Source organism: Crotalus tigris, unplaced genomic scaffold, assembly GCF_016545835.1.
Source record: "Crotalus tigris isolate CLP2741 ecotype Arizona unplaced genomic scaffold, ASM1654583v1 scf7180000017666.379230911805:20528666, whole genome shotgun sequence".
Classification (NCBI taxonomy): Eukaryota; Metazoa; Chordata; class Lepidosauria; order Squamata; family Viperidae; genus Crotalus; species Crotalus tigris.
The window spans coordinates 1873835-1891422 of NW_024096552.1; the positions used below are offsets into that span (position 1 = coordinate 1873835).

A 17588-nucleotide genomic window follows, 5' to 3' on the forward strand; every position below is an offset into this window, starting at 1 on the left:
CCCAACATGTGTCTGTGTATGTCAGGTGCAAAACATTGAATTAATTAATTAAACTGATGTATTGCTACTCATGCCTGTGCACAGGAATCTTTTCAACTAACAGCACCTGCTTAGAGTTAGATAAGGATCAACAAAATTCAAGAGAGGTTGGACTTAGCTTGTTGGTGGTTACATAGAGATTCTAGACTGATCCCTCTTTTAACACTGCCTACATTGTGGCAGTTAATGTAAAAGTTCATTGCAATATCTAGGGTAGGGTAAAAGAAATGCTCTTGTTTGTCTTTCGCTTTCCACAGAATTGCCTCCTGCTTGCCCATGGGCTCACCTTGGCAACTTCTCCATAACCACCCAAAAGTAGCTGATTTAACTCTCCATGTGAGAGACCCTCTTCACCGCCCCAAAAGACAGGATTCTTGGTTCAGCCCACCAGCTGTCCTTCTCTGCAACTTGTCCAGCTCTACAATATTCTGTTGGAGATGCAATAGTCACCTTTTAATGCATTATTCTAAGTTTAACTGTGCCACAAAGCTGTATTTAAGGATATGTATGGCAACGTTAGTTTATAGGTGTTTGTTTCAGAAGTGCAAATCAAGGAAAAACATTGTAGAGAAGACATGAAAGATTATGTTCGCAATGATGCAAATTTGCTTGATTGTGTGCTTAACTAGGAGGGCAATTCGGAAATAAACCTCCTTTGGTTATCCATGACAGACACTCACAGATACAGAACCTTTATTATACACATTAGAAAACTAAAACATTACTTTTTGACATAATCACCATTCAAATTGAGGCACTTGTCATAACGTCTTACAAGGTTTGAAATTCCTTAGTAGTAGTTGCTCAGCACCAAATCTGGGCTATAGGAGGAGTGATCAAAAACATCCCAACGGAACTGCTTCGAAAGTTCTTGGTGTGGGCAAGCATTATCGTGAACCAACACCACACTGGAAGTGGTGCTATAGAAAATCCTACCAAATGTTAAGATGCCAAAGGAGTATGGCTAATGAAGTTCATGGAGCGTGGTTCGACTATCAATTCAGAAGTCTACTGTGAAACGTTACAAAAACTCAGAAGAGCCATCCATAACAAGCATTGGGGCATGCTGACTTCCGGTGTGGTATTTGTTCACAATAATGCTTGTCCGTACATCGCTAGATGCATCCAAGAACTTTTGAAGCACTTCCGTTGAGATGTTTTTGATCACCCCCCCATAGCCCAGATTTGGCGCCGAGCGATTACTAAGGAATTTCAAATCTTGTAAGATATTATGACAAGTGTCTCAATTTGAATGATTATGTCAAAAAGTGATGTAATGTTGTAGTATTTCCTGCTTCTGCTGACACAGACCAAACCCAGCAGGAAAACACAGAAAGGAGATGCATAAAAGAAGAAAGACAGTGGCAGAGCATGCTGAAAATTCACCTGAACCACCCGGACCAAGCTCTCAGGATACTTCTCAAAGACTGCTGAGAAGGCTTCCACCGGCAACCGTAGCACAGTGGAGTCTTCAGCTACCCGTGCTGACACTGTCCGATATGGCCGTTGGTGACCCTGTTGGACCCACCCCATCAGAGAGATTTAAGTGCTATAACTGTAGTTCTTTCTGATCCACTAGTTACATGTACAACATATAAAAGGAGAGCCGTGTTAGTCTATGTATCAAAAAGTCATAAGGATTCCAATACCCCTTTTCCAACTAACAAGTCTTATTAAATGAGTTATATCTTACTTTCATGAGGTTTGGCTCACTTCATCAGATGCATATAGTGACTTGATAGAATTTAAAAGATTGATAAAGTAGTTGTAATCTGTTTCACATGTTACCCACATCTTTATAACCAACCTATTTTCCTCTCCTTTTCCGCTTTTCTCATCCCAATTTAAAACCAATTTAAAATGCACTCTATTGTGTCAGAAGATGAGTTGTAGCTTACAAAAGCTTATGCCTTTAAATAACATTTGTTAGTCAGAAGAGGAATTATTAGGCTCTTCTGATTATTTATTTTTTATTAGTTATATGGAGTGATTTGACCAATACTTGGGAGGATTCAGCAGCAAATTAAGTTTTATCTTGTGTGTCTGAAAAGGTAGAAGCAGAGGATTAGGTCAAGAGACCTTCTTCTAATAGTAGGAAAGGCTCAGTGTACATGATCAGAGGGAATAAATAGGTGTTGTAGTTATAAAAGGGAAAACATTGATCGGGTTCACATTTTAATGTCTGATTTTCACAATGCAAAATATGCACATGAATTAAAGCTCTCTGAAAATTTGTAAAGCAACTGACAAATTAAGTATGTGTGTATACATAAAGTAGACATAAACAAAACACATCATGCAGTAGAAAAAAATCTTCCTATATTTATATAGGAAAACATACAAATATTTTTGTGTAAACTTTAAAACAACATTAAGAAGGCAGAAGTAGAACAAATGGTTCTAAATAGTCAGTACTTACCGTGATGACATCCAGGATGCTGAGAAGACTATGCACACTGTCTCCTGGGAACACCTCCTTCACAAGAGTCTCTTTCCCATCCTGAATTACATACACAGCTGTGAGAAGCTAGCCATGGTTCTTTCCCTGCTCTAGTTTTTAAATAAAGGCTTTTGAGTAAATGCAGTAAATGAAAGGAGCCTCCCCAATGACTGCATTGCTTTTGACACCGGCAAATCCTTTCACTCCAGAAGAACCCTTTGGTTAGCTTTATAGGTGATTCTGACACAAATACAGACAAATAAATGGTAACAATTGGGAGAAGTCATCTTATAAGCAATATTTATTACAGCAGCTCTCACTGGAAGAAAGACTAGACCAGATTGGCCTTGTGGCTCGCATAGCAGAGCATGGTGTATTGCAGCCCTTTCAAGATTTGCTCCTCTCTTCCTCCTACCTGTTCAGATAGAAAGAGCTCCAATTTTCCATCCTGGACCACATAGATGCTGGTATCAGGCTGACCTGGGCGAAAGACATATTCGCCTTGCTGGCACTGTTGAAAGGTCATGTGTTTACACAATTCCAGGAATAAGGGTTTCTCAAAGTGGCCTAGCACCCTAAAGGGAAACATCAGGGCACAATTACAACAATAATCCCACCATATTAAACACTGAAATCTACCAACCAATTTGCTTCTTGGGGACAGTGGACTAGATTCTCTAGACTAGGCACAAAACCCAGAAGAATAACCACAATAGGAGAGGTGCATGTAATCATGGAACTTCACTAGCTCTGCTGGCCATAGCATCATTAAAACAGGGATAGTGTTTTTAAGTGTTGTATTTTACTGGAAGCAGTGTTGGAGACCATTTGATAGAAAGGTAGCACATAAAGCTTTGAAGGGAACATTACTGCATCTTTCCTTCCTTCCTCACATGTATGTAGCCTTCCTATTGTATCTTATTTAAGTTTATTTAGTGCCAGTAACTGTGATAAAAGGCCAAATAAAAGTATTACAAAATTGTTTCAGTCTTGTCCATAACACTGGGCAAGCGAAATCATGGAACAAATCCCCAAAGCAATCCTGCTCAAGTTTGAGTTGTACTTGAGATTCCTAGTGAGGGCACATTTGTATTCCTTTTTCTTGCCTTTTCTTCTTTTATCTGTGCCAGGGAAATTAATTCTAGAAAATATGATTAATTTCTTTTGGAATTAAATATTAATGAAGCTTAGCTTCAAACCAAATCTTGAAAATCTGCCAGTGAGAGTTTAAAAGCCACATGGGCTTAAAAGTTGCACCATATTTTATCTGACTTATTGAAGGTCACTTTCTAAAAGCAGGAGGCGCCGGGATTCTTTGGAAAAGGGGTGAATGGGTGCCTGTGTAGGTTCTGTTCATCTATTCTAGAGCAAACCTGATGTTAACCGTTCCACTCAATCATCTAGGAAAAAAAAACTCCTGACCATTTGTTTTTGCCAAGAGTATACTTTACTGAACCTTAGATGGTTACAGAAGTTGTGTAAGCAGAATCTGAGAGTTTCCCATGCAAATAATACAAAGTTAATTTTCCTCCCCCCACCCTGCCCCTCTATAAATGTCCAATTAGGTTTAGGAAACAGGTGCTTGGTCCCCAGCTCTGGATATCAATAGTTGACCTTGGCTGGCAGAAGCTTCTCACTGGGCTTCCATCCACTCCTTCTTCTTTACAGTCCAATCTCCCCCCACCCATTGCTAATATCAGGCTGTCAGCGCATGAAGCTTGGATAGGAGAGATGCAACCATGACACCTGATCCTAGACAGGAGGATCAATTATTCTCCAACCATGGAATCAGAGGATATCTACCATTTATTTTAATATGTCAAGAGTTCTTCACTCATTGCTCTCCATCCACAAATTGGCCATGCATTACTTAGAACTACAGAATAGTAACTTTAAAAAACCCACTCAGTCCTTGGGATTTCCAGGCAATAGGAGAAATAACAGAAGATGAGGAGTGAATAACAGCAACTTCACTACATGCTTTGAGATCCTACAGTGGAGAACTTTTGTGCTAATAGTTACTTTATGGAAAGGGCTAATTTAACAATACCAGTTTGGCCAACTTGGGAATTGTGTTTTTCTAATTGACTCTTTTTCAAGATACTCTAAAGCAGGTGTCCCCAGCCTATGGTCCGCGGCCTGGGACTGGGCTGTGGGCTCTTGGCCAGGAGGCTGCAAAAATGGCTGACTGGTGTGCACATGCATGGGTGCGCATTCCCCCCCCCACTTACGCTAGCACCCGTGGCCGTTTGCACATGCACGCAGGTGCAAATGGGAATGCTAGTGTGGGGCGGATGTTCACAGCCTGTTTGTGCATGTGCCACTAGCCTGGGCAGTTTGTGCGGTCCATTTGCACATGTGCGAATGGGCTGCTAGCTGCCGTGGGGTGTGTGTGGCCATTTGTGCATGTGCATAGCACCAGCGCATGCCGCATGTGCAAACGGGGCTGCTAGTGCTGCACCAGTGTGCGTGGCCCTGTGCGTGCGCACGCACACCAATTTTGAAACTGCTCTCCTTTCCTCCAGTCCTTGAGCCCGGAAAGGTTGGAGACCCCTGCCCTAAAGAAATGTTAGATTATAAAGAATAGAACTATAACACATCTGGAAGACATCAAACCAGATATTGCTTTATATAGTGCCAGCTACTGCGAAGGCACTTCAGTTTCCAATAACTTCCATGCCAGCCTTAACCTCAGTTAGTATGAGACTCCTACATATACACACCGCACATTCTTTAACATGTAGAGTACTTCAGAGGGGAGATGAGAGTTGGCCACATCAAACTCTGTGAGATCAGCCTCCAAAACAGATGGGGGTGGCTCCTTTAGCTGAAGGGTTGGCAGCTCCTTCTTGATACGCAGGATTCTGAGCACAGGAAGAAAAAGCTGAAATTTCTGCAGACAATTAGCCAGTTCCCTTTTTCAAGAGAGGAGAGATGCTCCTATTAGTAAGACCACAAGCCACTGCTCCCTCCATCCCTCTCCCAAGCAACCTAAACAATGTTACAAGGATCTTCTTTCCACATTGGCCTGAGCTCTATGTGATTGCACCAGCTTCTCAGCAAGAAGCCTGAGTTTACAAATAGCATATCTTATATTACTAGCATGAATATAATACTAGCATCCAACTACCACAAAGAACCTGCACTTCCACTCCTAGTCTCCCTTAGATGCCACTCTTTTTTCTTTCTATAACACTTATTTTTGGCCATTGTTGCATTTCTTCCTATCTGCAGAACAAAGAGTGATTCAGAGGAATATCCAGGAACAACCCACCCTGAGCACATACAATTATTTGTATATATGTATTAGGGTGGAGAAATAAAAATAGCTTCCTTTGAAATATTAATAAGAAAGTACAGGAATAATTGTTTATCTTCTGAACTGGGAATCTGGCATAGTTTTGAAACACTGGGAGCCAAATGAGCATCATAAAAACTTCTCGTTGTACATATTATTTCAAGAGGCTGGTTCCCTTGGAAGTACTCCAGCATTTCTTAGGAAAAGATTTAAGGATATTAGATCCTATGTCCTAGATTGACTCCATTCCAAGGTTCCCCTTCTGGGCAAAACCTGAACATCATGGTTCCAGATGTCCAAAATTTCATCAGTTTGTTAGGAGATTCCCCTTCATTCACTCAAACACTCTCCTCTTTCTGGCTTGCCTGCTCACTTTTTGGCAATATTTAGCATCTTGAGCTTCTTTTTCATGCGTGGCCGTGAAGCAGACATGGAAGTGTCTACAAGGGAGGATGTAGATTGAGAAACCTGCCAAAAAAATTGATGTGTTTAATGAAGAAATGATTTTTCCTGCAAATCTTGTTATGCCTATTGGTACTAGTCTATAAATTGTAGGATCATCTTTCAAGAACTGTCCAAACATGGGTTCATCTTCAAGAATAGTTTCCTGAGAAATACAGCTATTCTTCCTTTTTGAAGGTAATTTAGTAGCTATAAGACAAACACCAATGGTGAAAAAATGGTCCTTGTCCAGGATTACAAAAGGATACTTTTTCTAAACAAACAAAAGAAGAGTGCACTGTTGTCAAATTCAAATTCCAAAGAGCCTGATATATAAAATCTGCTCCTGAAAGACTGCATCACGCAGTGTGCCCTTCAAAGTAATTGGGCATATCATTTACATGCTCATTCTTGGTACTCTGATTTTTTTATTACCTTGCGCATAATCTTTCGTCCATAAAATAATACTTTATCCCGCTTGCGAAATCGATATTTTGGTTGTTCTTGAGCCTGAACCTCTGTAGGGAAGTAAAAAAAGAAACTAGGAATCCAGCAGGATAGGACCAGATAATCCAAATAAAAAGATATCCTGTGGGACATGGCTTCTCTTCATCATTAAAAGAGAACTTACTCTGAAGATGAAATCGGTGGATCAATATCAGTACCAAAGCAGAAACAAGCAACACCGAAAGCCCAGCTCCTATCACAACTCCCAACACCTGTGGAGAAAAATTGATTTCTAATTGATATGAAGCCTATGGTTATCAGAAACATTCCAGATAACAGTTTTATTAGAGAGACATTCTGGGTGCCTTCATCATACTTTGTGGAGACCAGATGAAGAGACTCTGCTGTTCTGGGCCTACTCAAGCAGATTCCAGCCTTGTGAAGCCACCAGGATTTGAATTTACACTTTACTGACCAAAATATTACAAAGAGGATTTTTGTCACAGACTAATTAAAATGGACTATGGGCCAAATTGCTTCTAGGCAAGGAATTTGGAGGCTGGATTAAAAAATAATTCAATTGCTTGACATATCCAGTAGTCCCAAAGATACAAAAGTTCCAACCCAGGATAGCAAATTTAGCTGTATCTAATTCCTGCACAAGAGCACTAAGCTTAGAATCTGTATTTGAGAATCAGTGCAAAACTAATTGCTAAGTATGGAGCTCATCCAGCTTGAACTACTATGCCATTCTGTTGTCTGATTAGAAATATATCTCTCTTTCAAGTAATAGCAGTGAACAAAAAAAGACTGGTTAGACTTATCTGAAGGGCTTTAAATTAAAATTGAAGGTGAGGATGACAAATTTTTAGGATCTTTAGGACCTAATCCCAAGCATAAACCCCAAGACAACCAATCAAACAAGGAGGTAGAGAAGGATGGGAAGGAAGAAAAACTCAGATTTAAACTAGGAAATATAGGAAGCATACCCAGGGACAGCTAAAAAGGATTCAGATGCCTATATACCAATGCTCAAAGTTTGGGGAACAAACTAGTACACGAGGGCAGATATGATATAGTTGCCATTACTGAAACTTGGTGGGGTGAAACTCATGACTGGAATTTACTGATGGAAGGATACAAAATATTGAAAACAGACCTAACGAAAGAGGAGGTGGAGTTGCATTATATGTAAGAGATCACTACATCTCTACAGAAATGCACAAAAACAAGGATGAAAACCACCTAGAATGCTTATGGGTCGATATAAAAGGAAAAAGGAATGACATTGCTATAGGTGTATACTACAGGCCACTCAACCAAGCACAAGAAATAGATGAAGTTTTTGCTGATTAGTTAGCAAAATATACATGTGTAGGAAACACACCACATTAGTAATGGGGGACTTTAACTACTCTGACATCAACAAGGAGACAAACTCTGCATCAAGTGGGAGATCAAGCAGGTTCCTGACCAATCTAGCAGACAACTTTGTCATCTAAAAGGAAGAGAAGGAAATCAGAGGGACAGCTATACTGAATCTAATTCTTACTAACAAGAACTTTGGGCAAGAATGACCGCGTCATACTGAAATTCAACATAATGCAAACACAAACAATAGAACATAATCATAATGCCATGGTTCCGATAGATGAAACCAGTCAAAAGAACTTCAAGGCAAGAAATTCAGCCTTAAAGAACATTTTATTCCGAAAATGTTCTCATTCCCTTCTCCCACCAGATGAAAGGTTTCCATTTATCTAACCAAGATAGGCCTAAAATCACTGCTTCTGTCATTTTCAGAGCTATAACAAAGCGGATGAATTCCCAATGTTCATCTATCTCAGTGGTTCTCAATCTGTGGGTCGGGACCCCATTTGAACGACCATTTCACGGGGGTCGCCAAACAACGCAGTCCGCCATTTTTCCCCCTTTTCCTTAGCTGTGCTACTTCTTTTTATTCTATTGGCTTTTGAAAGCCAATAGAATAGACTCTCTTGAATAGAGTCTAATTCTATTGGCTTTCAAAAGCCAATAGGAATTGTCCAGGCTGTCTCTGCCCTGCTGAGCCCACCAAAAGTCCCATTCTGCAAACGGTGCTGCACCAGTTGAGTAGTCCTCGACGTACGACCGATTGAGTAGTCCTCGACTTATGACCGGTTGGGGGGTCGTGGCATTAAAAAGGTTGAGAACCACTGATCTACCTCTAACCGTACTGGCTCAATTAGGTGAGTGATTAAAGCTTCTCCCACCAACGAACCATCTGCCTGTTCATGGGGTTAGAAAGCAATCTCGTTCGTATGCCCAGCTGTTGAGCAATGGGTAGGTTAATGATACATCAGGAACACCCTGAATCTACAAGTACTTTTAAGTCCTTTTGAGCTCCAGTTTTTGGAACTATAAGCTTGGCGTTTAGGGAGAAAGGTGGATAGGTTGACTCACCATCGGATCGTTTTTTCCCTCATCATTGCTATTGTAGGGCGTCAGGACAGTGGCCAGGTCAGCGGTGTCCCGTTGACTCCTACGCGGGGGTGGCGAACTGAGTGATCTGCTCTTGAGTGATTCTGATCAATTTTTCCTTGGAAGGGGGCTGAGTTGACTTCTTCTTTTCTGATGGAGTTGGGGCGCCTCTTTGCTGAGGAAACGGAATGGGACAAACAGCGGCTCTGTGTCCCGATTGGCCACACCTAAAGCACTTGATCGCCAGGCCAGTAGATGGCTTAGGAGATTCTGTGGCCGTGATTGCTGGGATTTTCCGCAGTGACAGCCATCTGGGCTGTTCCGGCTTTGGTCCAGTTCCTGAAGAAGTTGGCTTCTTATAGTGAGCATGCTTGATGTCTGGCTTCACTGCCATTTGGTACCACTCTTGTAGTTGATCAGGAACCCCCCGATAGATGCAGGCTTGGGATGTATGGTCATCTAGCCCCTCTGTGAAGTGATGCACCAGGGAGTGCTCTGGCCATCTCTCAATCTGACCTGCTACTCTCCAGAATTCTCGCACATATTCCAATGCAGGTCTGCCGGCTTGCTTCACCTTGTGAATATATTTCTCAGTCTTGAGTGCTATGGACTCATCCTTGAATCTGGTTCTCAATCCCTGAAGAAATGGAAATCCCATAGCTCAGGCGCTTGTTCATTGTATAAATTATTTAGCCACTCAGATGCTTCCCCTTCTAGATTGGCTGTGACAACATCAACCATGGCAGCTGGATCTGGGTAGAAATTGGCATTTTAGTTCATATGGGAATGCACCTGATTGAGGAAGAAAATCAACTTCTCTGGATCACCATCAAAAGTGGCCTTAAGAGAATGGAAAACTAATAAAAATTGTTTTGGAAAAAAAAGTGGCCTTAAGAGGTGGCGCTATTATGGGTTGTGGTCCGCCTAATTGCTGTTGTTCCCCCCAGCTGCGGCTGCACACCCAACTGCTGCTGGCCCCCCAGTGGCTGCTGTGCACCTAGTGGTTGCTGTCTGTCCAATACATCACACAGTTGCCCCAGCTGTTGGATCATGTTGTGTTGAACATCCACGTTTGGGTCGGCTCTTCGCACGGTCCTGGGCTTGGGTGACGACGGTGGTGATAATCGGGGCTGCATGACTGATGGTAGTAATGGTCAGGAGTCTCATGGTACTGGTAGGATCAGGGCTCCAACGGTATTGGCGATGGTCAGAGCTTCGATAGGGAGGGCGTTGGTCGGGGCTGTTGGAATGATCCCACCATTTGGATCTTTTGCGATGGTGATACCTCTCAGGAGACCATGACAAACAACGATGATTAGGGCTTTTCCTATGACCAGGACTGTCACAAAGGTGTCTCTTGGGGCTGTTGGAATGTTCCCGCCATTTGGATCTTTCGCAGCAGTGACGCTTATCAGGAGACCATGATGAATGATACTGATCAGGGCTTCTCCGATGGCCAGGACTGTCACGTCGCAAGTGGCATTTTGGACTCCTTGATGATCGACAACGACCTGGACTGTCACATTGTGGATGACAGTGAGAACTCTTCCTCCTTGAGACCAATGCTAGCGGCTCCAAATGCAGAGTGGCTCCCGGAGCTCCGCCAGTAGGGCTAGGGCTTCTTCTGGGTATAGATTGGCGTCAACTCCGCCGGTTGTCACACTCACTAGTAGGCAAGTAGCGGCTGACCTGCCCTTCGCTTCCCATTTCTAGCTCCTTGAACTGCTCTACCAACTTCTCCATCGAATGGCTGGGGACTGCTGACAGGTACTTCCACTCACCCAAATCTTTTGCCCCTCTATGACTGGGAGAGTGTGATTCCCGTGAGGCATCTGCTTCTAACTCCGACTAAGCTACTCTTGAAGAACTCTTCTTGGTTGGGTTGTCTCAGGATGCTTAGAGTCTCCACCATGCAGGGTCCACTCCGAAGACCACAATAGCTCCCACATTTTGGGCCTTGAGCCCACTGCCAGAACTTCCGTACCCACTTTCTCCAACAATGCAACGGCTTGTTCTCCCTCCACTAAGGCAGCCGCCATAGTCGGGGTGCTGGTTGTGGGTGCTTCTTTTATCTCCATACTGAGATCTTCCCTGAATCTTTGTCAATCTCCCTCCTAGTTATGGGAAAGTGACTGGAGCTCAGGACCCCAATGATATTAATGTAGAAGTCAGTATTGGGTTAATTTCATAGTTCTGATAGATGAAACCAGTCAAAAGAACTTCAAGGCAAGAAATTCATCCTTAAAGAACATTTTATTCGGAAACAAAATATCGGCACTTACATAGTTGAACCCAAAACTGAAAATTCCCTCCCCTGATACAAAGTTAAAAATTGCAATTCCCACCCCAAACCAAGCTGTCACACATCACATTCCCCAATTACAAAAAAATGTGGGCTTTTCTCCCACACCCTTCTACCACCAAAATTCTTCACTTACATTGACCTTGATTATAACTGCAACTGCAATTGTTATGACTAACTAAGAATGCTCATATCTCTCCCTCCCCTCTTTGTCTGTCTACGAGGAAAACCCCAGCTATAGAGTAAAATGGCTACAATTTTTTCTGTTGTCACAATGCTGACACATAAGAGATGATTTTTAACAAATTTAGAGAGAGCTTGGGAAGGATTCCACAGATGAAAATCTTAAAAGGAAAAACAACTCAAGAAGTTTGGGAAACCCTGAAAAATATGTTTATAAAAGCCCAGTCTACCATAATACCACTAGAAAAGAAAAACAAGAAATCTAAGCAGAAATCAGCATGGTTGCACAAAGATCTCTCTGATAAACTGAAAGATAAAAAGGATAAGTACAAAAAAATGGAAAGAGGAACACATAACTAAGGCAGAATACTAACAAATAGACCAAACTTGCAAAGATGAAGTCAGGAAAATTAAGGCTCAGAATAAACTAAGACTTGCAAGAAATGTCAAAAATAATTTTAAAAAGTTTCTTTCAACATATAAATAACAAGAAAAAATGTCAAGGAAATAATTGGTCCACTAATGGGAGAAGATGGCAAAGAAGTAATGGGCAGCAGAGAGAAAGCAGAGCTGCTTAATTCATTCTTTGCATCTTTCTTCAAGCAAAATGAAACTATAGCCCAACCTACCAAAAACATGACCATAAAAAACATACTAGGAATGCAAAATTAAATACTGTAAGCAAAAAAATGCCAAGACAACACCTGTCCACTTTAGATATCCCAGAGTTCAGAACGACCTGGCAGATGTGATCTCAGATTAAACCATATCTTTCAATAATCCTGGAGCACCGGGAACTACCAGAGGACTAGAAAAGAGCTTGATCGGTTCCCATCTTAAAAAAAGGGAAAAAAGCAGATCCAGGAAACTATAGACCAATCAGACTGACATCAATACCTGAGAAGATCCTGGAAAAAATAATCAAGCAACAGATTTGCAAACACCTAGAAGCAAACAAAGTTATCACCAGTAGCCAAAATGAGTTTGTCAAATACAGATCATGCCAAGCAAATGTTATTTCATTCTTTGACAAAGTGACTAAATTAATGGACTAGAAAAATGCTGTGGACATAGTATACTTGAATTTCAGTAACACATTTGACAAAGTAGATCACAACCTAATTCTTAGTAAGCTAGAAAAATTGGGATAGACAGCATCACCACCAAATGGATTTGTAACTGTCTAATAAACAACACTTAACTTGTAGTCTTTAATGGAACTACATCTATATGGATGGAAGTAAACAGTGAGGTAGCCCAAGGTTCTATTTTAGACCAAGTACTCTTCAATATCTTCATAAACGATATAGATGAGGGAATAGAAGGGAAACTCATCAAATCTGCAGATGACATTAAACTGGCAGGAATAGCCAACACCCCAGAAGACAAGCTCAGGATCCAAAAAGGTCTTGACAAACTTGAAAAATGTGTCCTACCCAATAAAATGAATTTTAATGTGGAGAAAAGCTAAGTTTTACATTTAGGCAGGAAAAATCAAAGGTATAAGTACAGATCAGGCCAGACCTGACACAAAAACAGTAACTATGAGAAAGACTTTGGAGTCCTAGTGGATAATCACTTGAATATGAGCCAGCAGTGTGCAGCAGCAACCAAAAAAGTTAATACAATCCTTGGTTGTATAAACAGAGGCATAGAAACAAGATCACATGAAGTATTAGTACCGCTTTATAAAACTCTAATAAGACTGGAATACTGCAACCAATATTGGTCACCATACTACAAAAAAGATGTTGAGGCTTTGGAAAAAAAAGTTCAAAGAAGAGCAACTAAAATGATCAAAGGCCTGGAGACTAAAACATATGAAGAACAGCTGCAGGACTTGGGTTTGGCTAGTCTAAAGAAAAGAAGAACAGGGGTGACATGATAGCAGTATTCCAAGATTTGAGGGGCTGCCACAAAGAAGAGGGGGTCAAATTATTCTCCAAAGCACCATAGAGCAGGACAAGACACAATGGTTGGAAACTGACCAAAGAGAGAATTAAGGAGAAACTTCCTAACAGTGAGGACAATTAACCAATGAAACAGCTTGCCTTCAGAAATCATGGGCACTACATCACTGGAGTTTTTTAAGAAGAGACTGGACAGCTACTTGTTAGAAATGCTATAGGATTTCCTTCTTGAGCAGGTGGCTGTACTAATGACCTGCAACGTCCCTTCCAGCTCTATTCTATTGTAAAATGAAATTCAATGTAGAGAAAAGTAAGGTTTTACACTTAGGTAAGAAAAACCAAATGTACAGATAGAGATTAGGTGAAACCTGGTTCAATAACAGTAACTGTGAAAGGGATCTTGGAGTCCTAGTGGATGGTCACTTAAATATGTGTCACAGTGTGCGGCAGCAGCCAAAAAAGCCAATGCAATTCTAGGTTGTATTAACAGAGCGATAGAATCAAGATCACATGAAGTATTTGTACCGCTTTATAAAGCCTTAGTAAGACCACATCTAAAATACTGCATCTATTATAAAAAAGATGTTAAGACAGCGGTTCTCAACCTGTGGGTCGTGACCCCTTTTGGGGTTGAACAACCATTTCACAGGGGTCGCCAAAGTCCTGGAGTTTTTCCTCATAGAATCGTTATGAAACGCAGTCCGGCATTTCTTTTTTGTTTTTTTCCCCCTTTTTCATAAACTGTGCTACTCCCTCTTATTCTATTCTATTGGCTTTTGAAAGCCAATAGAATAGACTCTATTGAATAGACTCTATTCTATTGGCTTTCAAAAGCCAATAGGAATTGTCTAGATCTGGTTGTTAATGGCTGTCTCTGCACTGCTGAGCGCGCCAAAATACCCAGCCCGAAAACGTTGCACGTGCAAGTTGTCTGCAGCAAAGGCAAGTTTCAGGAACTTTTCACCCCTCCCTGCTGAGCAACTACGCCATCACCTACTTGTAAGTAAAAGAGGACCAGGGGTGGGAGGTGGGGAGCAGCACTTAATTCGGCACTCCTGCCTCGTGCTCACCCGTGTCAACCAGGCTCTCCATGACGCGCTGCAACATGGAGAGCCTGGTACTGAAGCACGGAAAACATGTGCTCACCTGCCTCGTGCTCACCTCGTGCGCCATTGGTGTGCATTGCAGCTGCTGCTGTGGGAGCCGCGGGGCCCACTTGACACAGCGCGGCTGTGCGGGAAAGGTAGTGGCAGAGGTGGTGCTGGCGGGGCGAGTGGCTGACCTTCCTTGGGCTGGGCCAGCTGGTGGCCTAGTCGGTGCTGAACCTGCGCCGCCACTGCCTCAACCTGTGTGCCTTTATGGCTGCCCTGGAGCGCCTGGCCCACGATGATTATCACCACCTCAGCCTGCACACAGCCCGCCTCGGCCCTCCCGCTGCCCTGCATTGGCTTTGGCTCGGCAACTGCAAGCTCTGCACCATCAGTGTGGTGTGCAGCTGGTGCTGTGGGAGCTGCGGGGCCCGCTCTACACAGCGGGGCTGCGCGGGTTGGGCGGTGGGGCTGGTGGGGTGGCTGCAGGCTGGGGTATGGGGACAGGGGTGGCTGCACCAGCTGTTCCAGCTCTGGGGGGGGCAGCCTGCCACCGATGCCCCCCATGCCTCACACATCATACTCTTAGGAATCTGTCTCACTTTAAACTCCCCCTAAAATTCTTCATTCAGGAGGGCTTCCAGAGTTCAGCCAGCAGGATGCAGGTAACCCCTCCCCCCTGTCCTGCCGCCTCCCACGGTACCGCGCCGCGTCCTGCACCTTAAGCCTCCGTGGCACCGAAGCGCTGGTGTCCCCAATGGCCACTGATGCACTCCGCGTCGCCAGTGACCATGCAATTGCTCCAGCCGAAGAAGTGGGTGGCTGGGAGGCCACCACGGCAGTGATCTTCCGCGCCCGTCAGCTGGCTACCCCCTGAATGTGAGCTTGTCAGCTGGGAGGTCTGGTGACGGGGCCGGCCAGCATGGAGGGCGATGAGATGGCGGCTCAGTGGGCAGGTTCCCGCCTGCCCACAAATGTCGGGCCCATGGGGCTCAACACAAAGTCGACGGTCCAACATAACTTCCCTCCTCAGATGAGAAAGAAGGAATCTCTCCCGCCCGTGTCCCTTTCAACCCCTCAAGCATCAACAGGAGGTTGCAGACAACTAAGTCAGCTGGTGCAGGAAGCCCTGGAATGGCCAGTCCAGGGCGCCTGGTTGCAGTGCTGGATGTCTTTTGCTCCTCCTAGAAGCCGGTGGCAAGAGAAAGAAGTCGTTCAAACTTCAAGCTAGCTACTGAATACCTATTCACACTTTTTTTCTTTTTTTTTTTGTCTGCCAACCCTCCCCATCTGTAAAAGAAAAAGTCTTCCACCCAAGCATAACTTTTAAGGATTTTAAGGATCTTTGAGCGGAAGAGAGAAATAAAGAGAGGGAGAGAAAGAGGGAAAGAGAAACAGAGAGAGGAAGAGAGAGAAAGAGAGTGACAGGGAGAGAGAGAAGGAGAAAGAGGGAGAAAGGGAGAGAGAAAGAAAGGAAGACAGAGGGAGAGAAAGGGAGAGAGAGAGGGGGAAAGAGAAAAAGGGAGAAAGAGGGAGAGAGAAAGAAAAGGAGAGGGAGAGAGAAATAAGGGGGAGAGAGGGAGAGAGAGAGGGAGAGAGAGAGAGAGAGGGAGAAAGAAAGAGGGAGAGAGATTAAATTAGTAACGTGGTTGTTAAGTGAATCTGGTTTCCCCCATTAACGTTGCTTGTCAGAAGGTTGCAAAAGGGGATCACGTGACCCTGGAACAATGTGACCATCATAAATATGAATCAGTTGCCAAGCATTGAAATGTAAATCACATGACCCTGGGGATGCTGCAACGGTCATAAGTGTGAAAAATGGTCATAAGTCACTCTTTCAGTGCGTTGTAACTTTGAACAGTCACTAAGCTTGGCTCTCCACCAGGCTTTCTGCCAGAGCCTCCTCCCCTCCCCAGGCAATGGTGTGGAGCTGCTTGTGCGTCCTTGGCATCGCATCCCCCCTTCAATCTCCTTCCTTCTCCATCTCCGTCCTTTCCCCTTCAATCTTCCTTCCTTCCATCTCCATCCCCTTCAATCTTTCCTCCCTCCCTTCCTTTTTTCCTTCCCCTTCAATCTCCTTCCTTCTCCTTCCTTTCCCCTTCAATCTTCCTTCCTTCCATCTCCATCCCTTCCCCTTCAATCTCTTTCCCCTTCCTTCCTTCCTTCCTCCTTCAATTTCCTTCCTTCTCCATCTCCTTTCTTTCCCCTTCAATCTTCCTTCCTTCCATCTCCATCCCTTCCCCTTCAATCTCTCTCCTTCCTTCCCCCTTCAATCTCCGTCCTTTCTCCTTCAATCTTCCTTCCTTCCTTCCATCTCCATCTCCTTCCCTTCCCCTTCAATCTCTCCTTCCTTCCTTCCTTTCTTCCTTCCCCCTTCAATCTCCTTCCTTCTCCATCTCCTTCCTTTCCCCTTCAATCTTCCTTCCTTCCATCTCCATCCCTTCCCCTTCAATCTCTCTCTTCTTCCTTCCTTCTTTCCTTCCCCCTTCAATTTCCTTCCTTTCCCCTTCAATCTTCCTTCCTTCCCCTTCTCTCCCTCCCAACATTTTTGAGCAAGGAAGAATAAGCTTCTCCATCGAGCATTGCTATATTGTTTTTGTGATTAATCACTATGCTTTAATTATGTTCAATTCGTAACAATGAAAATATACCCTGCATATCAGATATTTACATTATGATTCATAAAAGTAGCAAAATTACAGTTATGAAATAGCAACAAAAATAATTTTATGGTTGAAGGTCACCACAACATGAGGAATTGTATTAAGGGGTCATGGCATTAGAAAGGTTGAGAATCATTGCGTTAAGACTTTGGAAAGAGTGCAAAGAAGAGCAGCAAAGATGATTAAGGACCTCGAGGCTAAAACATATGAAGAATGATTGCAGGAATTGAGTATAGCTAGTCAAATGAAAAGAAGGACTAGGGGATGACATGATAGCAGTGTTCCAATATTTGAGGGGCTGCCACAAGAAGAGGGGG

At 43.2% G+C, this 17588-nt stretch overlaps 1 protein-coding gene across 21 annotated transcripts in view; it reads right to left on the reverse strand.

The window, feature by feature from the left end:
* The window catches only part of PNPLA6 (patatin like phospholipase domain containing 6), a 108581-nt gene that overhangs the window by 58923 nt on the left and 32070 nt on the right, over positions 1-17588 (reverse strand). For 17 of the 21 annotated variants that reach the window (XR_005555906.1, XM_039336424.1, XM_039336414.1 and 14 more), the window contains 7 exons: positions 6850-6937; positions 6654-6736; positions 6151-6245; positions 5203-5394; positions 2895-3054; positions 2459-2539; positions 1426-1554 (listed from right to left, as the gene is read on the reverse strand). Coding sequence is in view for 19 of the 21 variants with exons in the window: in XM_039336424.1 (XP_039192358.1) it covers positions 1426-1554; positions 2459-2539; positions 2895-3054; positions 5203-5394; positions 6151-6245; positions 6654-6736; positions 6850-6937 (828 nt within the window). In the remaining 2 variants the exon portion in view is untranslated. Of the gene's footprint in view, positions 1-325; positions 453-1425; positions 1555-2458; positions 2540-2894; positions 3055-5202; positions 5395-6150; positions 6246-6653; positions 6737-6849; positions 6938-17588 lie in introns of those variants that run through there. The other 4 variants (XM_039336422.1, XM_039336418.1, XM_039336431.1 and 1 more) reach the window with 2 other exon arrangements.